Genomic DNA, 26,673 nt, shown 5'->3' with positions numbered 1-26,673 from the left:
AAAATTACAGACCAATATCACTCATGAATACAGATGCAAAAATCCTCAACAAAATACTAGCAAACAGAATCCAACAACACATTAAAAGGATCATACACCACGATCAAGTGGGATTTATCCCAGGGATGCAAGGATTCTTCAATATACGCAAATCAATGTGATACACCATATTAACAAATTGAAGAATAAAAACCATATGATCATCTCAATAGATGCAGAAAAAGCTTTTGACAAAATTCAACACCCATTTATGATAAAAACTCTCCAGAAAGTGGGCACAGAGGGAACCTACCTCAACATAATAAAGGCCATATATGACAAACCCACAGCAAACATCATTCTCAATGGTGAAAAACTGAAAGCATTTCCTCTAAGATCAGGAACGAGACAAGGATGTCCACTCTCACCACTATTATTCAACATAGTTCTGGAAGTCCTAGCCACGGCAATCAGAGAAGAAAAAGAAATAAAAGGAATACAAATTGGAAAAGAAGAAGTAATACTGTTTGCGGATGACATGATACTAGACATAGAGAATCCTAAAACTGCCACCAGAAAACTGCTAGAGCTAATTAATGAATACGGTAAAGTTGCAGGATACAAAATTAATGCACAGAAATCTCTTGCATTCCTATACACTAATGATGAAAAATCTGAAAGAGAAATTATGGAAACACTCCCATTTACCATTGCAACAAAAAGAATAAAATACCTAGGAATAAACCTACCTAGGGAGACAAAAGACCTGTATGCAGAAAACTATAAGACACTGATGAAAGAAATTAAAGATGATACCAACAGATGGAGAGATATACCATGTTCTTGGATTGGAAGAATCAACATTGTGAAAATGAGTATACTACCCAAAGCAATCTACAGATTCAATGCAATCCCTATCAAATTACCAATGGCATTTTTTACGGAGCTAGAACAAATCATCTTAAAATTTGTATGGAGACACAAAAGACCCCGAATAGCCAAAGCAGTCTTGAGGCAAAAAAATGGAGCTGGAGGAATCAGATTCCCTGACTTCAGACTATACTACAAAGCTACAGTAATCAAGACAATATGGTACTGGCACAAAAACAGAAACATAGATCAATGGAACAAGATAGAAAGCCCAGAGATTAACCCACGCACCTATGGTCAACTAATCTATGACAAAGGAGGCAAAGATATACAATGGAGAAAAGACAGTCTCTTCAATAAGTGGTGCTGGGAAAACTGGACAGCTACATGTAAAAGAATGAAATTAGAATACTCCCTAACACCATACACAAAAATAAACTCAAAATGGATTAGAGACCTAAATATAAGACTGGACACTATAAAACTCTTAGAGGAAAACATAGGAAGAACACTCTTTGACATAAATCACAGCAAGATCTTTTTTGATCCACCTCCTAGAGTAATGGAAATAAAAACAAAAATAAACAAGTGGGACCTAATGAAACTTCAAAGCTTTTGCACAGCAAAGGAAACCATAAACAAGACGAAAAGACAACCCTCAGAATGGGAGAAAATATTTGCAAACAAATCAATGGACAAAGGATTAATCTCCAAAATATATAAACAGCTCATTCAGCTCAATATTAAAGAAACAAACACCCCAATCCAAAAATGGGCAGAAGACCTAAATAGACATTTCTCCAAAGAAGACATACAGACGGCCACGAAGCACATGAAAAGCTGCTCAACATCACTAATTATTAGAGAAATGCAAATCAAAACTACAATGAGGTATCACCTCACTCCTGTTAGAATGGGCATCATCAGAAAATCTACAAACAACAAATGCTGGAGAGGCTGTGGAGAAAAGGGAACCCTCTTGCACTGTTGGTGGGAATGTAAATTGATACAGCCACTATGGAGAACAATATGGAGGTTCCTTAAACAACTAAAAATAGAATTACCATATGACCCAGCAATCCCACTACTGGGCATATACCCAGAGAAAGCTGTAATTCAAAAAGACACATGCACCCGAATGTTCATTGCAGCACTATTTACAATAGCCAGGTCATGGAAGCAACCTAAATGCCCATCAACAGATGAATGGATAAAGAAGTTGTGGTATATATATACAATGGAATATTACTCAGCCATAAAAAGGAACGAAATTGAGTCATTTGTTGAGACGTGGATGGATCTAGAGAGTGTCATACAGAGTGAAGTAAGTCAGAAAGAGAAAAACAAATATCGTATATTAATGCATGTATGTGGAACCTAGAAAAATGGTACAGATGAGCCAGTTTGCAGGGCAGAAGTTGAGACACAGATGTAGAGAATGGACATATGGACACCAAGGGGGGAAAACTTAGGTGAGGTTGGGATGGGGGTGTGCTGAATTGGGCGATTGGGATTGACATGTATACACTGATGTGTATAAAATTGATGCCTAATAAGAACCTGCAGTATAAAAAAACAAACAAAACAACTAATACTAAACTTTCATTGGGTTATTTGTATGGAAATATGTTAATATAAATGTTTCAGACATTACATGAAATTTCTAAAAATCTTATATTTGTATTTGTATGGAAATACGTATGGAAATATGTTAATATAAATGTTTCAGACATTACATGAAATTTCTAAAAATCTTAAAAAAAAAAAAAAAGTCTGCTTATAACTGAAAGTGCCTAGAAATCCTGATGGGACAAGACATACTACAGAGATTAAATTAATTAGCAGTCAAAGCTAATTAGCAGTAATAAGATTAAATAAGTAATAAGATTAAACATAGGTGGGGTACTAGACAAAAATGTCTGGAGATAACATGTTTGGTTTTAAGACTCCCCAATGGTCTTCTTGCCTTCAGTCTTGCCCCCTTCATGTTACACATCTACAGAGGATATTCATAACTTTAGCGATTTGGTTATGAACAAAAGATGGCAAAAAAACTGCAGCAACATGAAACATGCAGGAAAGAAACAGGTACTGAAAGCCATTATAGAAAAATTTCAAGGTGGGGCCTGAACTAAAGTATCTACCTAATGGGACAGGAATAAAAGATAAACATGAACAATGTTATGAATCATGGAAAGAAATCTTAGAATACAGCAGTGATTTAGATACGTGGCTATATAATGGCTTGCTAATTTGTTTTCCCATAACCTAACTTACAATTACAAAGAGGGAAAAACCCAGACTGCATGCATAAACAAAGTGGATACTAAATAAGAAAGAAAAATCAAGGAAGGGGACATAAAACAGATGCAGAAATTGAAAGACACTATGGTGGTCAAGAGATGAATGGATAAAGAAGATGTGGTAAATACATACAATGGAATATTACTCAGCCATAAAAAAGAACGAAATTCTGCCATTTGCAGCGACGTAGATGGACCTAGATAGTATTATGGTTTTTTTTTTAAACTTTAGTTTTATTTATCTATTTATTTTTTGCCACGCAGTGTGGCTTGTGGGATCTTAGTTCCTGACCAGGGATTGAACCTATGCCCTCAGCAGTGAAAGCGTGAAGTCCTAACCACTGGACCACCAGGGGATTCCCAGTATTAAGTTTAGTGAAACAAGTCAGACAGAGAAAGACAAATATTCTATGTTATCACTTATATGTGAAATCTAAAAAGTAAAACAAACAAATGTATATAACAAAACAGAAACAGAAGACTCACATAAATAGCAAACAAACTAGTGGTTACCAGTGGGGAGAGAAAAGGGGACGGGGCAAGATAGACGTATGGGATTAAGAAACACAAACTGCTATGTATAAAATAAATAAACAACAAGGATATATTGCACAACACAGGAAAATATAGCCATTATTTTGTATTAACTTTAAATGGAGTATAATCTATAAAAATATTCAATCACTATGTTGTACACTAATAATGTAACATTGTAGGTTGACTGTAGTTCAACAAATAAATAAAAACAAATATTATTTTACCTTAAAAAAAAAAGGCACTACAGGGGACTTCCCTGGTGGCACAGTGGTTAAGAATCCGCCTGCCAATGCAGGCGACACGGGTTCGAGCTCTGGTCTGGGAAGATCCCACATGCCGCGGAGCAACTAAGCCCATGTGCCACAACTACTGAACCTGTGCTCTAGAGCCCATGTGCCACAACTACTGAGCCCGCGCGCCTAGAGCCCGTGCTCCACAACAAGAGAAACCACCACAATGAGAAGCCCGCTCCCACTCGCCGCAACTAGAGAAAGCCCGCATGCAGCAATGAAGACCCAACAGAGACAAAAATAAATACATAAAATAAATAAATTTATTTAAAAAAAAAAAAAGGCACTACAGTGGCCAAAAAAAATCACAGATTTTTTCCTTGGGAAATTGATAAGAAATATCACTTTTATTACGGAAAGATTATTAAGGGAGGGGCTTTTTAAGACAGGAAAAGAAGAGCTGTGTTTTGTTGTAATGAATTTAAAAGTTTGGACAGATATCTAGTTAGTAATATTCTAAGAACAATGACATTGGGAATAAGGCTGAGGAAATTAAAAAATGTATAATGGAGCAGGTTGCATGTCATCTATATAATGAATGTAATTGAAGCTCTCAGAACAAATTTTAGCAAGACATGGAGTATAAGGCAGAGCCCTGAGGAATCTCTATTGTAACTACAGATAAGGGAGAAAGTACCTTCTAAAGAGAAACTAAAAATGTAAACCAAGCTCCAGGTCCATACATGCAGCTGCTTTCAGAATTGCTCCCCACCAGATGATCCACAGAGTCTTCAGACCCAACATAACCAACAATAGGTTTATCTTCCTCACTCTCTGTTTCCCCGCTTGTATGAGTGGCACCACCATCTACCTGAACACCTCTGTCAGAAACTTGAGAGGTCTCCTACCTCTTCCTTATCTCTCCCTACCCACATCAAGTCCGGTGAACTACTGCTGTTAACTACAGTTCTTAAACATAGTCCTCTCTTTAACTTTCCCCCTTTCTGTTCCCGTTGCTGGTCCTTTCATGTAGATCTTCAACAAATTTCACCTGGACTATTGTAACAGTTTCATAGCAAGTCCCTCTGACTCCAATCTTTCCATGCATCACCTTATCCCAAATACAGAACCTACTTAAGGATTTCCTAATGCATAAACTTTGGGGATGTCAGTTTGATTCTTAGAATTTGGCAATGAAAATAAAACCTAAACTCCTCAGCACAACACAAAATCCTTCATAAGACCCTTTTTACATTCCCTCCTCATATTCTGGGTCCCATCCAAGCTGAACTACTTGCAGTTTCCCCAGCTTACTCTATGACATACTGTTCTCAGCCTGTGAAGCCTTTTCCCCATTCTCCATGGCTAACTCCTAACCATCCTTCAAATGTCAATCTCTTGATTTGTTTATTTACTCTACTATCTTCCTTCCTTGACTATAAACAACTTACAAACAACGATTGTGTTTTTGATCACCCATCACTTCAAGCAGCTGAATGACTGCATATTCATTAATTCCATAAGCATGTCCTGCCATAAATGTGCCAGCCCAGTGCTAGTTACTGGGTGAATAAAAGCAAAGTGAATAAAACAAGTGAATAAAAACAAAGTTTGCTCAAACAAACAATTTTAAAAAGCCATTTCTTAGTTTTAGTTTCTTAGTTTAGTAGGGAATAAGATAGATATGAAAGAAATAAGAATCAAAAGAAGTAAATAAATTAAAGCCAGAGTTAGATACGAGGTAAGAATCAATGTAATAAAATGTGAGTACTTGGAAACAGAGGGGCAACTGTAGTTCCTAAAGGAACTGAAAAATATATATACTGCCCAATCATTTGCTGTACCCCAATTTTTTTCTGCAATAACTCAAAATCTGTTAAATAAATGGATAGAGGGCTGAGGACAAGATCAAGTATTCATCAAGAAGATGAATAAAAACAATACATAAAATGACTACATAACAGAATGGAAAAATTTTCAAGAACTCTTGCAAAATTCCCTGAAAGCTTTGGTTAAACTCCCCCACTAAAATAAAGGAAAAGAAGTACTATTTCATTTTAGCTACTCTATATATGTAGATTTAAAAATACAATTTAATAGGTGATCATACTGGGTGTTAATTCCTTCATGCAAAGTACAACCTCAGAAGTTTGTTAACAGAAGGAAAGTTATGTATTTCTTTAGTGTTCAGTGAGAGTTGAAGAAGAAAAGAAAATAGAACTTACTGTCCACGAGGATACCAACGGTGTTTAGTAGTAAAGAACATTTTGCTAAGTTGTTCTATCATAGGTCCTTGCTCTAAGTGTTCACCTTTTTCTTCTAATCTGGTTTTCAGCACTAGATCATGTGTTTCTTCATTATTCTGCACAGGATCTGGCCGAGGGATAGGCTGCAAAATCATCAGCAATGAACAACATCAAAATGTAGGAATGTTAGCCAGCATCTGATTGAGTTTACAGTAAAATAATTACCACACTGAGTACTTCATTATCGTACCTAAAGGTGGGTAAATAAGTCATCAGAACAGTTTCACTTAGTTGCACTATTCATTAAAGAATCAGAATTTTTTTTTTGGCCACACCATGCAGGATCTTAGTTCCCTGACCAGGGATCGAACCCGTGCCCCCTGCAGTGGAAGCACAGAGTCCTAACCACTGGACCGCCAGGGAATTCCCCAGAAATATTTTTCTTCTCATATCAAGTTTTGGGTTTCCTTTCCAATAATAAAGTTCTTATTTAAAGTTATTTTCCCCCAATAATAAAGTACTTATTACTTTAGTTTCTATTTCTCAAAACTATAAATTGTGCCCATTATTATTTTTTAACTTAAAAGTTTAGTCTCTACCTTGCATACCATTAAAGTAAGAGGCAATGAAAAACCTTTAATAGAAAATGACATTTCTTATATCCAAAAGAAGCAGGAAATTTTTCAATGCTTTCATTTTAGGTGCCTGAAATGCCATCAAATGATGCTTTATGGTAATTCGAGTAGTTTTTTCCCCCAAAGACATTAATTACTAAAAAAATCTCATCTCCTCCCAACACATGAGTGATATAACATATGCCCATCAGCAACGCTGGCTGACTAAAGCCCTTAAAAATCAGTGTCTTGGAAAGTCAAGCTACCTATATTTTAAATATTAAGTGATAACATATGTAACACAAGACTGTAACATTGCCTTGCTTTACAAATACCATATATATGTATTACAACACAATGAAAACCTGAATTTACCATCAAAAAGGAAACAATTCAAACACAGATGTCTTTACATTCACACACTGTTAATGACAACCGCTACATTCTACCACTGTACTGAATGTTACAGCATAGACTCATATTTATTTAGTTTATGTACATGAAAAAATAAAAGCTCTTTAGAAGGCAATATATAAGTACATGATGGTGGCACAACTGACTAAGTACTATAGAGATGCAAATTAACAAAGATATTAGTGAGAAATAGAACAGGAGCCAAGTCAGAGCCTTGTCACAGAGTGCAGAATGAATTCTAGAAGGAATAACAAACATTATAAATAAAGCAAAGTAGGTAAAAACATACAATAAGCAGGTGATCTTAAAAAATGGATCTCGAGAAATCAGATTATGAAAAGCTTTCAAAGTTAGATTTAAGTGTAACAATTTGATTTAAGTAGAAATAAGGAACCACTTCCTTAGTGTGGGAGGGAATAAAGAGAAAGTATAATGAAGAGGTCAAGAATTGGGCTTTGGTCAATAACTACTATCTCTGTGACCTTGGAATAGTTATTTAAGCTCTTAATCTCCCTTACTCCCTAAGGAGTAATTATCTACCTAATAAGGGTTTGATGAGGATTAAGTGAAATAACATGCTGAGCTGTCCCTCATACTCTTTGAGTTCAACAATGGTAGGTAGCTGTTAACATTTATTTTAAGGCCTCAAACAGGAAAACAGTGATATAAATTTATTTAAAGAAAAAGCGCTCCTTAGACATTTTAAGTAATTTTATATGATCATCTCTTACATGTAGAGTGAAATATTAATATTTAAGTGTCTTTGCAAGTTACTCTCAGACCCTGAGGTATACTAGCAAAGGCTAGATTAGAGCCTATAGTTTTCTTTTAGGTTACTATACTTGTTGCTAAAGATCAAATGTTTTAACTATTATCAAACAGTTATTTTCAAGTGTTAATAAATGTTCACTGTCTCTCTTCCTATTCCCAACAGGCTCAATTCTAATATATCAGAAATTCTCTCTGCTTTGTATTTCTTTTCCAGGCACACAGATAAAAGACATTGGAATTAATGGCTTCTTCGAAGTCTAAACCAAAAGCCTCTGCAGACTCAGAACTGATTTTTAGGTTGTATTTGATCTCCTTGATCAAACTTCAAAGAAAGGGTACATGAATATTTCAGTAAAAGGTAAAAACTAAAATAAAACTGAATTTCAACTGTAAAAAAAACATTCAGAACTGTCATCCTGAATTTCCCTTGTTTTTCTTAAGAATTTTCAAATTTGACTTTTGAAATTTTCCACCTAATCAACCACTAAAAAGAATTTCCTAGTACTTACATTTTTACTTTATTTTTCCAAATCATTATTTTTTTGCCCCTGGTTTAAAATCTTTATCTTCCTAAACCAGAAATCCTGAATTCTAGAAAAATATTTTTAGTTTTAATAAAACACATACCTGGCCGAAACAGAAAGAAGGATCTTTTTACCTGGATCCATGGAAAATAATCAACATCTTTTAGATTCAAATGTAAATTACCAGAAAACCAAAGATACAAATCATCTTAACTTTCCTAAAGCCAGTGTCAGTAGGTGTTTCTACTTATGACCAGGATCTCTGTATGCAATATGCTTTCCAGGGCCTAGAGAATGAAAGGGTCCACTAGAGTTGCAGCTACTTCCTTGAGAAAAGAAGAAAATCAAATCTAAATTTTAAGTCACCTTTAAATACAGTTATTTAATGTTATGTACTACCTTCATGAAATTTGTAAATCTGGATTCAAAAAGAACATATTTTAACAGTAATATGTTTTCGAGAATGTTTCTTATTGTAAATAAAGTCCAATCTATAATTTATTACTTGAGAAACAAAAAATTTCCATGCTTCTCCATGTAAATATCTCTTAGCCTTAAAACAGAAAACACTTAAGCATGAAAAGAGAGAGCCAAATTTATTTATTTAATCAACAATAGTTATTGTGCACCTACCAAGTATAGGTATTATTCCAGGTGCTGAGGATATAGCAGGGAACAAAACAGACAATGCCCTGTCCTCATGGAGCTTACATTTTAATGGAGGGAGACAGACAGAAAAGCAAGAAAATATCCAGTGCGCCAGAAATGATAAATGCTATTAAGAAAAGTAAAGCAAAGTGAAGGACAATAGGGATTCCAGGGGCAGGGGTACTATTTTAAATGTAATGGCAAGGAAGGTCTCTAGGTAACAAATAAGGAAAGATCTTAAGGAAAGATCTAAAGGAAAGGGAATAAACTATGAGGATTTCTGGGGGAAAAGCATTCCAGGCAGAGGAAGCAGTAACTATAAAGGCCCTGAGGCAGGAGCTTCCTAAGTACTTACCTTAAAGAACAGCATGGAGGCCAGTGTGGTAGCAGTAGAGTGATTAATGTGAACTGACAGGAGTGATCTCCTAGACTAGAGAGAGGAATACTGAGGACATGGGAGAGGAGACAACTGATACAACAAAGGGAGTTCAACAGAAAAAGAGGCAGGGAGATGGGTATGTATGCAAGGGAGTGATTATGATGATGACCATGGAATCTATGCTGGGTAAGGAAAGAAGTGAGAATGTACAAGATACATGAAGGACTGTGAAAAAGTGGTTCAATCAATTGATGCAGGTCTTAATGAGGGGATGAATAATTCCTGAAGCTGGGAAACTAGGGGGAGTTGGTAGTAAGCTAGTGGAATTCTTAAAAATCTAGATTGGGAGGAAGGAGTAGGAGTTATTTGTGATTAAAACATCTCTAGGGTACAACCACAGGATTGGGGGGCTCCACTCCCATGCGGAAAAAAGATCAAAAAGTAAGAGGCTGGGGTAGTAGACAGATCATCTACATGGACACTGAAATAACAAAGAATTAGGACACAGTGTTGGAGAGTGTGAGAGTACATCTAAAATCTTCAAAGAAGAGTGGAGGGATGGGGGACACGTGAGGGTGAGGAGAAGTGAATTGCGGGATGACAGATAACAGCAAAAGAAAAAAGATAAGTAGATGGTATGGTTTAATGATACAAACTACAAAGCTAGAAATTGTTAGGGAGGAGGAAAGATGATCTGGATATGACAGTGAAGAGCCACAGGGACACCTATTCCATCTCTACGCTCAGTAGTAAAAGGGTTTAGGAGAGAAAAGCACAACTACTTAAGAGTGCTAGGGAAGCAACGACACCAGGGTACAGCCAAGTTTCTGTTAGAGTCAGAAGGTGAAGGCAACATTCTGGAAGAAGTTAAGGTTATGAGAGATTTTAATGATGATAGTAAGTTCTAAAAGTACAGTGGAAAAGTTTTGAGAGTTGGGAAGGATAGGAAAAGCATCAGATTCAGGGATGCAAAGAGCCATATGGGGATGAGAGTTTGGATACTGAGAAATGACCACACAGTCCTGGGCTTCTTAGTATAAACTGCTAAAACAAGGATAAAGCACGTAACCAGAAATATAACAAAAAATAACAATGTAAGAAGGCACAATATAGTATGAACTAGAGGTTTACAGGCCAAAAGTCAGTGACTTACTCCTATTTTCTACACACAGTCCAAAGAAATGAAACAAAAAAGGAATACTGGAATATTGCTTATGGTATCTAGCTAGAATACAAAGCAGGCAGACAAAATGGTGAGGTTTTAAAAAGGGAATACAAACTAGTAAAATAACATTAATTTGTTTTGTCAAACCGGTACTCTGGCCCTAATGATGATTTTTAAAAATAGGTATCACTAGATGCATCATGTGACGAATTATTTTCTCCTCAAAAAGCAAATCAAACATTACGAAATATAGTAGAAGAGGGCTTAAAGAAATAAGAGGAAGCTATTCATATATAAAATAATAAAAAGACTTGGGTCAAGTTAAATTACATTAAAAATAAAAACAAAACCTCCTTTATCTAGTGCCTGGCTTTCGAAGAAATATGGAAAAAATTAAACTAGGCCACTTAAAATATATGCCCATGTTGGCCCATTAGAAAAAAATAACCAGGGGCTTCCCTGGTGGTGCAGTGATTGAGAATCTGCCTGCCAGTGCAGGAGACGTGGGTTCAAGCCCTGGTCCGGGAAGATCCCACATGTCGCGGAGCAACTAAGCCCGTGCGCCACAACTACTGAGCCTGCACTCTAGAGCCTGTGAGCCACAACTACTGAGCCCACAAGCCACAACTACTGAAGCCCACACGCCTAGAGCCCATGCTCCACAACAAGAGAAGCCACCGCCATGAGAAGCCTGCACACCACAACGAAGAGTAGCCCCTGCTCACCACAACTAGAGAAAAGCCCATGCACAGCAATGAAGACCCAACACAGCCAAAAATAAATAAATAAATAAATTTATATTAAAAAAAAAAGCAAAAGAAAAAACTAACCGAGAAAAGAAGAAATTCACCCAACATTAAAAGGATTATCAAAACCAACACAATATAAAAGTTATGAAACAGTACACTAAAATACAAACTTTTCATAATTTATTAGATTGCAATATATAGTAGTATGGGACAATGTGTTTTTAAAATTTATACTAGGTGTGTTTGATCCCTAGTCAGAAATCTACCAAATTTTAGACCAGAAAACTGATGCCGTAATTGTGTTTAAATGTTTCACTTTGTGTACTGAAAAAAAACCTTTAGAGAAAAATGATGAAAAGAAATAAGAGAAAAATCAAAACAGTAAAATAAAAAAGCCAAAAGAAGATCTAAACCAAATAAAGAAAATCAAACAATTCCCTTCTCTTTGGATACTGTAAAGAAGGGTGACTAGTCCAACAACAAATTAAAAATTACAAGAGATTTTCTTATACATACTTTTGTGTGTTCATATGGAATGTCCACAGAAGGGTGATAGCATACTATTGTCCTGCCATCAGATGTCAAAGCAAGCTCTACTTTGCTAAAAAAAAGAATGTTTTAGAAACAGAGTTATACTGTATTCAAGGCAAAATGATTATTAGAGCTAAAATTTGTTAATCACATATCCCTGAAGAATAAATGCCATCATGTCACTGGACTGGCAAACCAGGTACCCATATTACAGGGGACAACTCATACCATCCCACAAAATATGTCAGCTTAACTACCACAACAAACCTTTACTGCATTACCCACTATTTTATATAAATTATTCTTCAAATTATTTGTTTGGTTAAAGTTATTTGTTTTCTTAACCTTTGGAAGAGATCTTCATGTTCATTCATCACTATTAATAGAACTTCTTTTCCTTATCTAAAAGCTACCTTCAAAAAGCTGTAAGCAGATTAAATTATTAAAGCTGAAGATCAGCAAAATACATAATCTTCCAGGTAAAGGATAACCTGAATTTCCAATCATAAAGATTGTAGCTGAGTACTTTTTCTAGATCAGCATTTCTCCAAATGCCTTTGGCATAATGCAAAACACGTCATATAAGACTCAATCTTTTCAGGTTCAAAAGTGCTACCTATTACCTAATCTTATTTCATCACTATCCTAATACTTACTAAATTTACAATTAAAACTGGTGTCAAGAGGGAAGAAAATATATTTTTACTAAAATTCACAATAAAAACAATGTAACTTAAGAAAACATGTTGTAGTTTCTGCACATAAGACTCTGCTATAGAGATAAAGGACAATATTTCATTCATACGTTATTCCTAGTTCTGAGCATACTGACTACAATAAGTACCAAATAAATTGTGGTTGAATTAAATATTTGTAATTTAGGATTATTCAATGTTAACAAAAGATAAGATAAATAACTGCTTAAGCTAATAGATATGAACCCTAAGAGAAAACCATAAAAAGTATTTAGCTTCTCCAAAAAGCTAAAGAATGCTTCAGGAAGAAAAGATAGCATTTCTATCAGCAAGTCTGTCTTACAACAAATGAAGTATTCACTGAAACACAATGATAATGATTTTTATTTAAACCATTTATAAGCCCAGACACTGGGTAAATAAGATCACTGAAATAATTTTTAAAAACAAAATTAAAGAAAGAATAATCAGAAAAGAAAGCAGAAAATACCAAAACAAGAAATAAAATTAAATCATTCCAGATAGAGCTAACGAACTTATTTTTTTTTTTCCAATTGGATTTCAATACATACCAATTATAGTCATCTGGAAGAGAAGAATACGTAGTTTTATGACAAACACAATATAAGGCTCCATCTGCAAAAACCCCAAACAGTAAGATGGATTTAGTTAATTTGAGCATATGTCCTCACACCAATGTAAAGCTAGTTTTACTCATTCAACCACTATTTACTGTATTCACTAAGAAACAGGGCTGTACATGGAGCTAGGGATTCAACAAGTTAAGATCCAGTCCCTGACCTCAAAAAGGGTGCAAGTCTGGTGCCCTGTTAGGAAGGGTAAGCACTGGGAGTGAAAGGGACACATGGACAGATTACAAAACAGGAGTGTACAGGTTCAAGAATGCTTTTCCGCTGGAGATGATGTTTAAGACATGTTTAAGGTGTCCTGAAGGATGAAGGAGTAAGCTGGAGTTGTGAGGGGATGAGTACAGTGTTCCTTGCAAAGGGAATAAAAAGCGCCAGGACCAGAGGAAAGAAAGAACATAAAGTTTCTGAGTATTCTAAAAACTTTAGTGTTGGGAATTCCCTGGTGGTCCAGTGGGTAGGACTCAGCACTTTCACTGCCGGGGTCTGGGTTCGAGATCCCTGCTTGGGGAACTAAGATCCCGCAAGCCGCGCGGCTCAGCCAAATAAATAAATAAATAATAAAATAAAATAAAAACTTTAGTGTGACTGGAGTGCATAGTTCATAAAGGGCGAGTGTTTAAGTAATGAAATACAAAATAAACTGTTCAAAATCAACTGTTCTCAATCAAAATGCAACATTTCAAAGCATATTTTCCGTTTTTAGAATACCTGCAAATTCAAGAGCCATAACTACTTTTTTTAAAGCTTGTGAAAGGTTCCTCTATGTTCAGAGAAATTATATTCTTTTAAATATAAAGAAAAAGTGTAAATGTAGCTCAGTATGGCTAAAAAAAAATTCTGTATATCTTGGCTAAAACCAAGGATCAACTTCTCTCAACTGAGCCACTTGCTCCTCAGTATGGAATGCCATCCCCACTTTGTTCAAATACCACTCATCTTTCAAGAGTCAAATACTACCCTTCCATGAAATCCTTTTCCCCCTTCCTGCCCTACATCCTCCATCACAGAAAGAGTTGTCTATTTTACATGTCCCACAACCAACATTCCATATGACATTGCTATACTATCATTGTGTCTTTTTTTATGCATCAGTTATTTATATGTATCAAAGATGTCTAAACAAAGATGTGTTTTCCATCTTTGTAAACTCTCCTTTCCCCAAGGATTGCATACACTTGCAGGTCTAAATATAAATTCTTACTCCAATGCATTAAAAGTACCTTAACAAAATTCATTAGTATCATAAAAGATTACTCAGCAAAATGTCAACCCCAAAATTCTATTGATGTAAAGATAACAAAATACAAAGAATTAGAAATATAACCTTATCTTTCAAAAGATTTATTAATTTTCAATTATCTGTGCTAATACAGAAGAGCATTTATTAAGACAAATCAGAGGGTAATGTAAAAATCATTTACACATATTTTATTTTCTTGTCTGACACTGTTGGGGATCTTCTTAATTATGTATGGATTAATATTAAAAGCAGTCTGTATTCTCTGAATACACCAGCTAAGTGATGTACATGTTTGCTGAAAGAAACAGGGTTTAGTGGCAGAGGCAGGACAGACAGAATTTACCATTCTTAACTAGGCAGGAGGGAAAACTCAAGACAACAGTATTTAGTTCAACAGGAAACTGCAAAATTTGTACTCTGCACTAACATAGACATTTGTTTGTACCCTCATGACATACATCACATTCTACCACATCATATTCCAGGTATTGTTTCCATAGGTGTCTGTTTCAACTACAAGTCTAAATAAGTTCCTTAAGGCCAGGAATCCCACCTTGTTCATTACTGTGTCCCCTACAGTTCCTACTAATAAAGAAGAGATTGCCAAACTGCCTCTAAAATGTTAATTTCTGCATAATTAATACTTGAAAAATGCATTTGACATTTTATCAAGAGAAAAATTCTAGATATGGTTAAGTATCAGAGGTTCTAAATGCATAATTAGAACTGATGCCAAAGTTAACATCAATCAATCCAAATGAACTCAATGTGCCGAAAAGAATTTCAATGAGAGTCAGCTCTCCACAACTCACAGGCTTTTCTTGTTTTACATATATATATTTATACACACACACAATTGCATTTTGACATGATCTATAAAAGCTGATAGTCCCACTTCATTTTCAAATGTTGAATATTTTAAATTACAACAACAAAGGCGGTATAGCAGAAAATATATTGGGAAGACATAGGTTTTGATCATAGCTCTAATTTACCAGATATGCAACTTTGGTTGAGCTTCTGAGGGCAAGAGAACTCAAGTTCCTTCATCTTCAGAAAGAGAATAATGCCACGTGATAGGTAAGTTATTGTAAAATTCAAAGTTGTAAAGACCAAATGACTTAATATGCTTAAAAGCTGTAAAATTCCCACATTGACTGTATATTTTGGAAGGTATTAAATGTTCCTTCAGCTGTAAAATTCCCACATTGACTGTATATTTTGGAAGGTTTTAAATGTTCCTTCTGGAATACTGGGAGGGCTTTTTATTTGTGCTCATTGAACTTTCCAATCACAGTTTTGCTTTGCCTCTAATCTTAATGTCCTTCCTTTTCATATAAGATATCAATAGTAACAGTAATAATACTTTACCTTCAGTAGTAATAATAGAAATTGTGTAGAACAAGAGGCTTAAGGATGCAAGAAGTTAGGTAGTCACTAATTATTAGGATGACTGAGTGATAACGGAATAATTTTCTGGGGTAACCCAAATTAATTCTTCACTAATCAGATATTTTGACAACTGCGATTCACTGAGATCCATTCAACAAACATTTATTTATCACCTATCATGTATGAGAGGCACTGAGGAAACTAAAATAGACACTGTACAAATTTACAATCTAGTTGGTAAAGTATACACAGACAATTTTAACTTATTCAGGGGCAGATGAACTGGTTTTCAGATTAACCTGAGTGAGGACAAATTGCTGTTTCAGGACATGAGCTAGGTAAAAACTGATTACGTTTGAGTTCCCATCAGCCTTGGGGCTGAGTTCCTATCAGGTCAAAAGGGAAACTAAGCAGCAGAGGTCTCTCCCACAATTCTCAACAACAACAAAAAATGCTCCTAGGTAATCAAGAGCTGACTACAGTTTTGTTTTCACTATGATTTTAGTGTACACCTACAGTCTCCTGGCAATCTCCTCCTCTGTTTACTAAATTATACTTTCGTTTATACAGCTTTTTACCCTAGTCTTCAAACAACTCTTTTCCTCTTAACTCAATAAAAATGTTCAATTACAAATGGTAGTCAATAGGAAACATGAAGGAAGCAATTAAGGTCAGGCAGAGATGTGTAAAAAAAGTTGGCTGACTAAACATGAAAAAGCAAACCTATTGTAGCCTTCTAACCATGTCTTCTTTACAAATGGGAGAATGCAGTTCACAGACAGAGGAAAAGGAAAGTGAAAAGAAGCTTAGTCAGGAAATAAGATTTTAATAGACTATTTATATAGATCAGTGTTTTGACTATCAAACATGTATTAATAGGCTTTGAAGAAAATATTTGACTACGTTTCTTCAGAAAAGAAAGGAAGAAATTACATTTTTTTTTAAATTACACAGAAAAAACAGAAAAGAACACACCAAAATAGTAACAATAATCACCCTGTAAGACGGAATTGTAAATTTGCCCTTTGCTAATTTTAAGAACTACTAAAAAAAGCAGTATGTGAAAATATAAATATAAGTGATTCAAACTAGAAAAAGTTCCTCTTTAGCAATCCCTCCCTCGCCCTGGGTTAAATCCCACTTGTGGTCTACAGAGATAACTTATTTGGTCCACATCTTTTACTCTGCATTTATACATATATACACACACAAATATATGGTCAATAATCTTTTAAATGCACAATGAGATCATACGATATATACTGTTCTATAACATACTTCTTCCCCCTTCTATATAGAGATCTTTCCACGTTACACTCCTATACAATAGCATGCATATACAATAACTAAATTAAATGTTCTTCAATGAACATGTATTACTATAACATTTGAAAAAGTTTAAAGCTTTTTAAACATTGGACTTCCCTGGTGGTCCAGTGGATAAGACTCCGCGCTCCCAATGCAGGAGGCCGGAGTTCGATCCCTGGTCGGGGAACTAGATCCCGCATGCATGCCAAAACGAAGATCTGGCACAGCCAAAATAAATAAATAAATATTTTTTAAAAACACAACGTTTTAAACATTAAAAAACTCACTTACTTTGAATTGGAAATAAATGTTTCAAGATAGTTCTGCTTGATATCGCCCATTTTACTGCTGCCAATGCCATGGTGAATCAAGATGCTTATCAGGTGGTAAGAAAGATGATTTGAAGAGAAACTGCTTTTAAAATCTGCTTCTAAAAAAAAAAAAAAAAAACTGCTTCTAGGTATATCTATTTTCACCCCTGCATAAGAGATAAAGAAAAATCAGTGCTACCTATGATAAATTAAAGTGACACAATACACTGAACACTACAAAATAGGATCACCACTGAGAACTACAGCTGCCTAACACAAAACTTTTAAACAACCTCCCATTTCCAGGCAATACAGTACAAAAAGCAACATCATCAACATGTATAGTAAGATCAGAAACCCAAGAACTATGTCCATTACTATTTCTCTTAAATGCAAACTTCTCAACACCTAGTGTAGTTCTTTCCATTCAATGAGTGCGCAGCCAATGTGTAATTACTCTTAGAAACAGTCACACACATGCTACACAGAGCATTCTCCTTTCATAAAGCAAATGTGTCGGTGTACAACCTCCCAGGTACCATACACAAGATTTTATTACATCTCTTAAAGGGGTATTCTGTTTCTGATTAAATGAAATAGTAAACAAGAAGGCCTAGCCTTGGCTTATTAAATACTGACTTGAAGAAACACATATAAACACCCAAAGTCCCAAATAAAATTTCGCCCTCTTATATAAGCTTTTTAACTTTCCAAGGTGCTTCCACTACCGTTCATTTTACTCTCGTCCTAATCATAAGAGGCATCTTTATTTTGATTCATGAAGAAACTAAGGTACAACAGTATTTAAATCAATTGCTTCCAAGAACTTCAGAGTCAATCCCTTACAAACTGCGAAAGTTCGGGCAAGTCATTAACGAAGCAACCCTCAGTTCCTTCCACGGTAAAATGGGGGAAAACAACCACAACCTCCAGGTCTGTTGTGAATAAATGACATACATCACTTGTTTTCAATTGGCTTCGATGACTATTCCCCCACCACCACCACCCCCGCACAGTGATAAAAGCGTATTTCATCAGTCTTAGTCGCTGAACTATGCAGGTTGACTCCTTGTACTGTCGGTACGTTAGCACTGCCATCCCTGAGTACCTACAGTGTGCCTCCTACACTTTACGACCCATTTTTCTATACATTATATGCTCCTTCACAAGTCTGCGAAGTAGGCGTCTCCATTTAAAACACTAAGAATCGAGGCTCCGAAAGCTCAAACGGTTTACCTGCCACTTTACCGCTGCTTAACAGGTACTATGGGTGTAACGCAAGCCCACAGCTTCTAACCACGAAATGAGAAACAAAACACTTTAGGGGACGTTAGGTCCCCTCTGTCCGAGACCCAGAGGTCACATTATTCACCCCAGAGAGAGAATTCAGAGGGTAAACCCCTTGGCCCGGAATTCAACGCTGGAGCAACAGAAGACTGCGGAGAGTCTGGGAAGGACTGAGGCTTGAGGAACTGGCTACCAGAACCAGACCCCACGGTAAGCGCGCGGCCACACGCCGGCCCTTCTGCAGGACGGACCGAGTCTGGTAATGCCAGAGGCTTTATCTTGCCGCAAACGACAGGTAGGAGACCTCGACAGCTGCCTATAAACTTTCTGGGCCTGCCCACCTTTTAGGGACTCCTAGACGAGCGAAGGAATGGGAAATGGTTACCTGAACTGCGACTCACCGCGAGCCCGCCATCTTACCTCAACCCGGGTCCTAGGAGACACCGCTCCACGCGCCTTCCTGACTCGCGGGGCACTCTGGGAAATGTAGTCTCCGCCGGAAAGAGCCCCGGGTGCCGTGGGTAAGGCGTGGGGGAGGGGGGGTGGTGGGTCTGCGGTCCACCCAACGTGCGCCCGCGTTTAGTTGCAGCAGCTTGCCTGCAACTTTACTGGCGCTACCCAAAAAAACAAATTCACTGCCCCCACACATATCCTTAGCAAGTAACGAACACTATTTTTTAAAGTTTATACTAATAATTAGAGCAACTTGATATCCCTCCTTGGATGAGTTAGGTTTCCTAGGGGAAGAGGCATTTCAGAGAAGTACTGAAGCGGCGTGGGGTTGGATTTGACGTCTGAAATGGGGAAACATGGGACAGCCTTCAACCTATGTTCTGACAACTGTGGTGGTTATTCATTATGGGAGGAGGACGTGCAGGATCCTGGACCTCGCCATGTATCTTAGAGGGAAGAAAAGGCCCCTGGGCCTGTGCACTTCCTGTTCTCATTGCCAGCAATGGTCTTCTCTCACTGCTTCTCATGACCACTGCCTTAGTTTATGCAGCTCTTGCTCAAATATCATCTCAGAGAGGACCACATCATTAAAATAGCTTCACCCGCCCTTGTTCCATTGCCCTTCTTTATTTTTTTCATAACATTTACCATTATATGACATTATATTTTCATTTGTTTCCTTGTTTAATGTCTGTCTCTTATGCCAGAATTCAAGATCCATGAAGGCCGAGAGGGACAGGTATCTATTTTGTTCTATACGGTATACAAATCTAATATCTAGAACTGTGCTTGGCCTCATCGTAGGCCTCCAATATTTGCTGAATGAATAAAACAATTAAATAACACTGCAGGTATTCAAGATAGTAGGTGACTGACTGATAAAGCCTAGTTTCACCTGGGAATTCCTTTCCTCCATGATCTGCAAAATTTCGGATTTATGTACATTTTTCTGAAAAGGATTCATAGCTTTTAACATGTAATCAAGGGGGTTAATCAACCTCTCAAAAATTTAAGGGCCATAGTCCTGAAGTAGTCCTTAATATTGAAAATAAGTGAATGTAAGTTCACTTACATTCACAGCATAAATGTGGACTGCTATGATGTCTCTCCTCACTTCCCACAGAATATCAGTCTGGTTCTGCTGCTTATCTTTGCTCCTATGGAAGCTCACATTGAGGACCCATCTCTGTCCTTTCGAATCTTGTCCATCCTACAAAGCCACCCAGTAATGTCTTTCTGGACTATGCTGTAGGAAGAGACAGAGAGGAGAAACATATTTGAATGAACTATCAACTGGACTTGTCAAACATTCACTGTGCAAAGCAGAAGAGGGACGGATCAAAGATGATTCCACAGGACATGTCTTGATGGCTGTGAGTAGAGTGGGACCACTGACCAACAGGGAGACTCAGTGCAGCCAGGAAAGCTTCACAAAGCTGAGACCAGGAAAGAAACCAGCCATGTGCATGCGAAAGAGAGTGGAGACGGCTCTAGGCTGAGGGAACAATTTAAAAGTCTAAAAGGGGGTGGAAACAGCTTATATGCTGGAGTGTGGTGTGGAGGAGAGCAGCAGGAGATGGGGTAAGGGGCAGGTCATTCTGGGCTTTATAGGCCTTGGTGGTAATAACATGGAATTAGGACACAGATCCATTTGTGTAGATGTTATTCTAATACAGTAGGGCATCACTGAAGGGTGTTAACACAAAAGAAGTGACATGATATGACTTATTTTTAAAAAAAGATTACTCCGGCTGTACTGTGCAGAGCAGTTTGGAGAGAGGCAAGACTGCAAGCAAGTCTAATGAGGCTAATGCTGCACAGCAGTCAAGTTCAGAGCTGGTGATGATGACGTGATGGATGGCGGCAACAGTGGGGATGGAGAGAGAGGAAAGGAGTCCAGATATAGTGTAAAAGTACAGAAATGATAACTGAACATGATGATGGATTGATTAGCTGTGGGAATTGAGAGAGTGGAAAGACACTTCAGGTGATGCATTGATGACTGGCTTGAAGGTGGGTGGTTCATGAGACAGGGAAGACTGAAAGAGGAACAGATCTGGGGGGTCTGATGAAGGTGGAAATAAATAATTCCATTTGGGAGTTGTTGAGTGTGAGATACCTCTGACGTATCCAAGTAGAGATATAAAATGAGGCAGGTGGTTGGACAAATGTGTCTGGAAAATAGCAGTTGGGCTAGATGTAGATTTAGAAACCATGGGAATGTTGAGTGCACATAAAGAGTGAGTGCAGAAAAAAATGAAAAGGACCCAGAACTTGGCCCCAGAGAATTCCAACATTTAGCAGTCCAGTGGAGGAGGACAGCCATCCAGCACCTCTCAGAAGTGGCAGGGAAAGAGGCAGTATGAAAACCAAGAGACTGCAATATGAGAGTCGCTAAGAGAGGCATGTCAGGAAAAGTTTCATAACTTTAGAGTTCGGTGCCAGCAAGTTTAAAGCTATAATTTCCAAAACTACAAACTTGAAGTACCAGTTAATAACTTACATTGTCCTACATAAAAGCAGTTCAAATTCATGCTAGTAAAATGACAAAACAGACAAAATTGTAGAACTTTGGAGTTGGTTTCAAATGGCTTCAGTTGAAAAGGGGATTGACTTCTTTTCTTCTCTAGCTTTGCAGAATAAAGTCACTTTTTATAAAATCAGAGATTGAAGACTCCAGAGCAATCTAACTGCCAAGCCATTAGAGAAAATCTTTCTAAAAACTTTTTCAAAAATTATTACATAAAATTGGCTCTGGTTTTGAGCACTTGCTATGTACCAGGCATTGTTCTTCAAACGCATTACATGTATTGTTTTTGTCTGTTCCTTCTGATAGCTCTAGGAGCTGGGTATAATTATTGTGACTGTCATTATACAATGAAGTAACAGAAGCACAGATAGGTTAAATAACTTGTTCAAAGTCATGCAAGTTACAAGTGGTGAAACTGTGATTTGAACCCAGGAATCACCCATGAGCTTAAAACCACTGAGTTAGACTAGGCCATGCTCATTTCCAAATAGAAAATGTAGATTAAAAAAGTACTAACACAGGGAATTCCCTGGTGGTCCAGTGATTAAGACTCTGTACTTTCACTGCTGATGTCCTGGGTTCAGTCCCTGGCGGGGGGGGCGGGGAACGAAGATCCCACAAGCTGCACAGTGTGGCCAAAAAAAAAAAAAAAAGTGCTAACACAGATTTTAAAAACAAAACCCAAGAGATAATCACTGCTAATATTTTGATGTAAAACCTTTCACTTTTGTCTCTTCGTATATCTATATTATGATAATAGCTAACATTTATTGGACACATGATGTGTACTATTTTAAAGCCCTTGGCCAGTGATGGAGCTGAGATGTGAACCAGCCAGCCTGATTCTCCTTCAGTCTCCCTCTCTTTCACACAAACACATTATGTTTAGGTTTTCTTTTATTACTGTTAATATACATATACAGATAAACATACATGCACAATAGATTTTCTTTCTTAATATATCTTTTTTCCCACTTAACTGTGTATCATGAACATCTTTCCTATGAATAGCTTAAATATTGTCGGTTTCAAACTGCAATCCTCCTAGAGATCATCAGGACTTAATTTAGGTTATTAAAGATCCTCACACTATAGTCTAAAGTTATTTCATTATTAGATGCTTTCCTGCTACTCCTAAATTTTAAATTTATTCTACTTTGTTCATTAATTCAACAACTATTTATTGAGCACTTATTAGATGTACCAAACACCAGAGCAACAGTTTATGTCTTCAGAGATTATACATCAAGTGGGGATGACAGATAGTAAATGTATAATTGTGTAATTAATTATTTTATTATCATTGTCCTGAGTGCTCAGAGGGAAAAAAATGCCACGGAGCATATAACTAGTCTATTGGTGTCTGACTAGTCTATTAGGGTTAGGAAAGGCTCCCCTGAGGATATGAATTTAAGCAGAAATCTGAAGGAAGGGTAGGTGTTGTAAAGATGAAGAGTACAAGAGAGAACAGCCTGAGTGAGGGCCCTAAGGTAGGAAGTAGTATGATTCTTTCAAGAAACAAAAATAAGGTCAATGTGACTAGAATACAGAGTGCTAGCAAAAACAATGAGGCTGGTGACAAAGGCAGATCTATTTTATATTTTTAAGAACTATTTCACACTTGGCAGGTAATGCTTATAAAGGGCTTTCTGGGAGACCACATATATTTGAAACTTATCCAAAATAACAAGACCCTGTTTTTCTAGTATGCATTGAGTATTGTCCTTAAGAAGTGTTTGTTTTGCCTTAAGATAAATTGCACACCTTTAATCACATTGATAAATAATCTCACCAGAAACTGTGAGAAATTTACAGCAGAAACTGTTATTCCCCTATAGCTATTTCTCCCTTTCTTCCATGTTAATAGAACCCCTAATCTTCTACTGAGTGTATGTCTACTCTGAATTTAAAAATCTACATTTCCCAGCCTCCCTTGCAAGCATAGGTGTAGTCATGTGACTATGTGCTGGCCAATGAGATGTAAGCAAATGTGTCTTGCAGCAGCTTTGGTCTCTTCCTTAAAGATAGCTGGTGGGCACTCTTTGCCCCTTACTCCATCCTTTCTCCAGGAGAGTGGATGTTATGGTCACTATCTTAGAACACTAGCATTTAGAGGGCCTAGACTTAGGAATGATGGAGTAGTCAGCTGGAAGGAGTCTGGGTTTTTGATAACTTTGTGGACCAGAGCTCCTAGTTCCTGCACTTCCTACTTAGGGATTTTTACAAGAGAGAAGTAAACTTTTATCTTATTTAACTCAGTGTTACTTTGAGCCTCTTTTCTAATAGTGGAACCTAATCCTCACTGAAATGACAGAATGAAAATAGTTCAAATCACAAATGATTCAAAAAATATATATCTAAAGGATTAGTACTGATTAAAATGTAAGGGCCTCGGACTTCCCTGGTGGCACAGTGGTTGAGAATCTGCCTGCCAATGCAGGGGACACGGTTCAAGCCCTGGTCTGGAAAGATTCCACATGCTGCGGAGTAAGCAAGCCCGTGCACCACAACTACTGAGCCTGTGCTCTAGAGCCCGCGAGCCACAACTACTGAAGCCCACGTGCCTATAGCCTGTGCTCCGCAACAAGAGAAGCCACCGCAATGAGAAGCCTGCACACCGCAACCAAGAGTCGCCCCGGGCAGCAACGGAGACCCAACGCAGCCAAAAATAAATGAATAAATAAATAAATTTATAAAAAAATAAAGTTGTTTACTGAAGATGGAAATTCCTTCTTAAAAAAAAGCAAAATAAATAAAATAAAATAAAATGTAAGGGCCTCCATAACACTGAACATAATACAGACCACAAGTTATAAACGGCTTTTCCTTCAAAAGCTCTCTTATAAATGCTCCAAGTGATTTTTACATGTATGTCTTCTCTACCTATAAGATCTTGGGCTTCCTGCATGTAGGTGGACCTTATTTTCCAACTATACAGCTCACATATATAGCATAATGTTAACAAGTAGATTCTGAGAATCTCTGCCTAAATTTGAATCTTGATTCCATGACTTCCTAGCTATGATATTTGGAGAAATTTATTTTCTTAATATTTTTTAGTCTCAGTTTATTCTTTATAAAAGGGGGAATAATAATTATATTCCCTACTTTATAGAATTATTGGGTAAATTAAATAACAGAAGGTAAGTAAAATGCTTTGCAAAGTACCTGACATGTAGTAAGCACTCAATACTAGCAATAATTTTATCTTGTAGGTGCTTAATAAATATTTGTATAATAAATTTTTATGAACATCTGACCCAAAGAGATTACTTATTTCTTTGGCATTAAAATATATATTTTGACTGTCAGGAATAATCTACTGAATGTAATTAAAAATGAAAATATGGACTTAGTCTAAAATGGACAATAATGATTTCTAGCTTTAAGTTGGCATATCACTTAGTCTCAGAGGAAAGCAAATGACATACTCAAACTGGTATCATTCCAGGAGCAGTAGTGGTATAACCTGGGCTTAGTACCACTGGCTGTTCCTTCCAGGCCAGAAGGGACAAAGAGAGGGAGCAGTAACTGGACCCCAGGAGAGAATCCTATAGTTGGCTACCTTGAGGAGAGCAGTCATCTGTTGAAGGGCATAGCCAGCCTGAGGTGACCTTGCCAGGAGCAACCCAGGGTAATAATTACTCTGACTTCCCTCTCCTTTCCCTCTCTAATCTCCTGCAAGGGCTTCTCTTTGGCCCAAACCAAACAGAAGCCAGAGGTGAAGGAACCCCCTCCATATAGTGTAGTCTATTCAAGTCAGCTTCCTGGGCAGAGAGCAGAGTGGACAAGATGAAGAGTGGATTTGGAGGAGCAAAAGGGAGGTTCCTGGCACCATGTCAGAATAAGTGTCCTTAAGAAGCCTTTGGTATTCTGACTGTAAAGCCAGAGATTGGTTTAGTAATCCAATTGGATGTTATTTAAATATAAACAGGGTGACCCTCCCATACTGATAGAAAGTGAAAAGAATTCTGAATAGCTTGCAGCAGTAAATACCTTTATTGAATATGTTGATAAATCAAATAAGTGAAACAACTTGGGGAGGAGGTTAGAAACTCAAATCACACTGAAGGTTTGGTAAAATGTATAACGTGAATGTAGGTGACATGGGTGGTGAGAACACTCCATTTGGAGGGTATGGACTGGAATTCCTATTGGCACAGCAACCATAAAAGAGGGCTCTGCTTCTCCTTTCAGGTCATATAGAAGAAGGTCCTGGAAGACTGCACTTCCAGACCTCACCCTCACAACCAACCTGGAAAGCCCCCCAAACTGCTTGCATAGGTTACCCCAGGTTACTTGGGGGTTACTTGTTTCCTTGGGTGTAAGTGACTTTTAGCTCCATAAAGATTTTGAATTAAATGTAGAAATGATGATGTAAATCAAAACCCACCTAGTAGTATTATTTTCCAGTTAGCATTGAGAATATAACACACTCAGAATACACACATGTGTATTCTATGTTTATATTTAAGTATTTAGAATATATAAGAGAATTTGGACTGTTAAATTTGCTGTTAGATAGCTTTTTGATTCTAATTTTTAAAAACTTTTTATTACAGAAAATTTCAAACACATACAAAATTAGAAAGAAAAGTATAATAAACCACCACGTACCCCTCATTCAGCTTCAACAATTATCAGCTTATGGGCAATTTTGTTTCATCTATACTCCCACCATTGGAGACTTCCCTGGTGGCACAGTGGCTAAGAATCCTCCTGCCAATGCAGGGGACATGGGTTCGAGCCCTGGTCCGGGAAGATCCCACATGCCCTGGAGCAACTAAGCCTATGTGCCACAACTACGAAGCCTGTGCTCTAGAGCCCACGAGCCACAACTACTGAGC

At 37.1% G+C, this 26,673-nt stretch overlaps 1 protein-coding gene across 4 annotated transcripts in view; it reads right to left on the bottom strand.

Annotated features, from left to right (window-relative positions):
• Positions 1–19,314, bottom strand: part of MRPL42 (mitochondrial ribosomal protein L42) — a 39,263-nt gene extending 19,949 nt beyond the window's left edge. The window contains exons 1-5 of one of the 4 annotated variants that reach the window (XM_036867275.1): positions 19,264–19,314; positions 17,537–17,675; positions 13,228–13,291; positions 11,946–12,030; positions 6,145–6,308 (exon numbers count right to left, since the gene is read on the bottom strand). In XM_036867275.1, the coding sequence (XP_036723170.1) occupies positions 6,145–6,308; positions 11,946–12,030; positions 13,228–13,291; positions 17,537–17,606 (383 nt within the window). In that variant the 5' untranslated portion in view covers positions 17,607–17,675; positions 19,264–19,314. Of the gene's footprint in view, positions 1–6,144; positions 6,309–11,945; positions 12,031–13,227; positions 13,292–17,536; positions 17,724–19,228 lie in introns of all 4 variants that reach the window. The other 3 variants (XM_036867277.1, XM_036867274.1, XM_036867276.1) reach the window with 3 other exon arrangements.
• Positions 19,315–26,673: the final 7,359 nt, after the last annotated feature.

The sequence above is a fragment of the Balaenoptera musculus genome, chromosome 10, assembly GCF_009873245.2.
Source record: "Balaenoptera musculus isolate JJ_BM4_2016_0621 chromosome 10, mBalMus1.pri.v3, whole genome shotgun sequence".
In the NCBI taxonomy this organism is placed as follows: domain Eukaryota; kingdom Metazoa; phylum Chordata; class Mammalia; order Artiodactyla; family Balaenopteridae; genus Balaenoptera; species Balaenoptera musculus.
This window is presented reverse-complemented; position numbering and strand designations above follow the sequence as displayed.